The sequence below is a fragment of the Populus euphratica genome, unplaced genomic scaffold (assembly GCF_000495115.2).
Source record: "Populus euphratica unplaced genomic scaffold, PopEup_1.0 scaffold11.1, whole genome shotgun sequence".
Classification (NCBI taxonomy): domain Eukaryota; kingdom Viridiplantae; phylum Streptophyta; class Magnoliopsida; order Malpighiales; family Salicaceae; genus Populus; species Populus euphratica.
In genome coordinates, this window is record NW_011499878.1 from 959,526 (window position 1) to 962,006 (window position 2,481).

Consider the following 2,481-nt stretch of genomic DNA (forward strand, 5'->3'; position numbering starts at 1 on the left):
AAATTTTTATTAAACATAAAAAACAGAAAAAAATAAAGTTAAACAATATTCATTACAAACTGAATGTGTTTTAAAAAAATATATTAAATGAACTATTAAAGGTAAATAATATTTATTATAAATTAATATAAAGATGGAGTTGGAGGAGGAGGAGGCTGGTAGTTATACAGCAAAAAAGGATGAGGCACACATGTTTGACCACACTGTGATGCCATGTTTATGACCATTTCGCATAGCTGTTGTATATTTTATTATGAAACAATATAAATTGCTATAATTCCCTTGCATAGTTTTTTTTTCTTTTTATTTTTTATGATTTTTTTCATAATTTTTTGTTAATTTTATTTTTTTAATATTAAACTGATTAAAAATTAATTTTATAATTTTTTTAAAAAAATATGAATTATAACAGTTTTTTTCATGTAATTATTTTTTTATTTTTTCTACAAATCCATAATAAATCCATAGTAAGCTTGTCACAAGCCACGTGCATCACGTGGGCATTACATCTAATTGGTTTCTAAAATTTTCTCAGTTCCCTGATTTGCGGAATTAAAAGGTCTTGTAGGATGCTTAATCCATCAAAAGGAAATTGTGGGTAATGACAATTTGGCTTATCGCGCGGTTAATGGAAAATGGAGGTGGCAGATCACAGGGTCACATGCATCTACTAGAGGCGTCATTCTCGTCGTCGAGAGGATTTTTATATATATATATTAATACAGTAGTTCTAGCTAATTTATACATTTTAACTAATTTTATATACCATAAAATTAATAATCACATATCTTTATAAATTTTAAAATTTATAAATTTCAAATTAATAATCTTTATCCCTTATTCCTTGACCAGTACGCCCTCCTCAGGTCACACTGACAAACGATAAACAAACAGTAGCCAGTTTCTAACAGCCAACACTGTGGCATGACAAGAGTTTTGCACATCCCAAGAAAAGAAAGATACAGCTTTGCAACTACACAAGCAAAGACCATCTTGCACTTTATTATACATTGCAAACCAGCTTCTCACGAGACACAACTTAACACAAGACAATAAACATGCCAAACACATGCATATGATCCATAATTAAGTACTGACAGAAGGACATCGGAAACTACTGGGGAACATACATCACCCACCCATTATGCAGTATAAACCGAGTGCTTCTCAACCAATGCTGGGAGTCCATCTTTATCAGCACCCACAATTTTGTCCACTAATTTTCCATCTTTCAGGAAAATAAAAGTTGGCATCGCCTCCACTTCCCACTCCGCAGCAACAGCCTGCAAAACATACAGGAACATCAATTAGGAAGGACAAAAAGAAAAAACACGGTTAGCATCAAGCAGGCAACGGCGTATGATTTTTTACGTTCAATTCATCCACGTCCACCTTCAAGAAGGTGACATTGGTGAACTTCTTGGCCAAATCCGCGAAAATTGGCGCAATGAATTTACATGGAGGACACCATGACGCAGTAAAATCCACCACAATCTGCAAAAGCAAGTTTCTTAGTAAAATCCAGATAAAACAGAATCGTACGGCCAACAAATTAGACAGATGCATCATTTTTATACGCGTTTCAACCGATTTACCCATGAAAACTTCAATCAAAACCCAGATTCAATCTCTTTAAATAAAAAATTACCATCAAATCAGGTGATTTGTTCAGGGAAAATAAAACCAACCCAAAAAAACCCATTAATTAAATTGGGGAAAAATCAAAGATTCCACGAAGAAAACACAGTCCATGTAGATTTAACACACAAAACCCCCCACGAAATAAAAAGAAAGAGGGGGGGAAATCCCAATTTCAATGGCAAATACAACACTAAAGGTTAATGGCAAATCCCAAAAAAACCCATTAATTAAATGGTTAAATACCAGCTTCTGAGTCCCTTTTCCTTTCTCGAATTGCTCTTTCCAGACATCAACGGTGTGGCAGGCAATCACTTGTCCTTCTTCTGCCATTCTCTTACCGAAACTGAAGCAAAAAAATGTTCTACCTTCTTTCCCCGTTTTGCGTGTTTTGATTAGTAGCCTTGGGAAGTCGTATGACCAGGCTCCTCTATTTATAGAGAGAGAGCCTCGGATTGTTCGATTACTTGAATATAGAGGACTGGGGACGGCATCACTTGCCACGGGTGCACGTGGCGTATTCCTATACGTCACGAGTGATTCATGTTTTTTTGCCGGCTGTGTGGGCGAGAAGAAAGGATGATGGTGTTCAAGACTGTTATTTTATTTCAAAATATTTTAAAATAATATTTTTTTATTTTTTTTAAAATATTTTAAATAACAACATATTAATAATTTTAAAATAAAATTTAAAGGTATGTAATTTCACCACTTTCTAAACATGCTCTATAAATTAATTAATTCTCTTTCAGGAGAATGATTGAATGTGTATTTAGCCTCGTATCTATAGTGATATTTATCATATTTATAATAATATATAAAAAATATTTTAAAGTATTGTTA

The 2,481-nt window shown here is 33.2% G+C and overlaps 1 protein-coding gene across 1 annotated transcript; it reads right to left on the reverse strand.

Annotated features, from left to right (window-relative positions):
- Positions 1-883: 883 nt before the first annotated feature.
- LOC105128795 (thioredoxin H1-like) lies at positions 884-2,174 on the reverse strand. Its single transcript, XM_011030623.1, has 3 exons — positions 1,885-2,174; positions 1,372-1,494; positions 884-1,283 (listed from the first exon to the last, which is right to left on the reverse strand). The coding sequence occupies exons 1-3, from the start codon at positions 1,969-1,971 to the stop codon at positions 1,143-1,145; spliced, it is 351 nt and encodes a 116-aa protein (XP_011028925.1). The 5' UTR covers positions 1,972-2,174; the 3' UTR covers positions 884-1,142.
- Between the last annotated feature and the right edge of the window lie 307 nt (positions 2,175-2,481).

What these genes read in the sequence shown, in the direction of transcription:
- LOC105128795 (XM_011030623.1), bottom strand. Translation starts at nt 1,971, where the DNA reads ATGGCAGAAGAAGGACAAGTGATTGCCTGCCACACCGTTGATGTCTGG. An exon ending in GAAAAGGGACTCAGAAGCTG is followed by an intron (nt 1,495 to 1,884) that starts GTATTTAACCAT and finishes TTGCTTTTGCAG; the next exon opens with ATTGTGGTGGATTTTACTGC. An exon ending in TGGACGTGGATGAATTGAAC is followed by an intron (nt 1,284 to 1,371) that starts GTAAAAAATCAT and finishes TATGTTTTGCAG; the next exon opens with GCTGTTGCTGCGGAGTGGGA.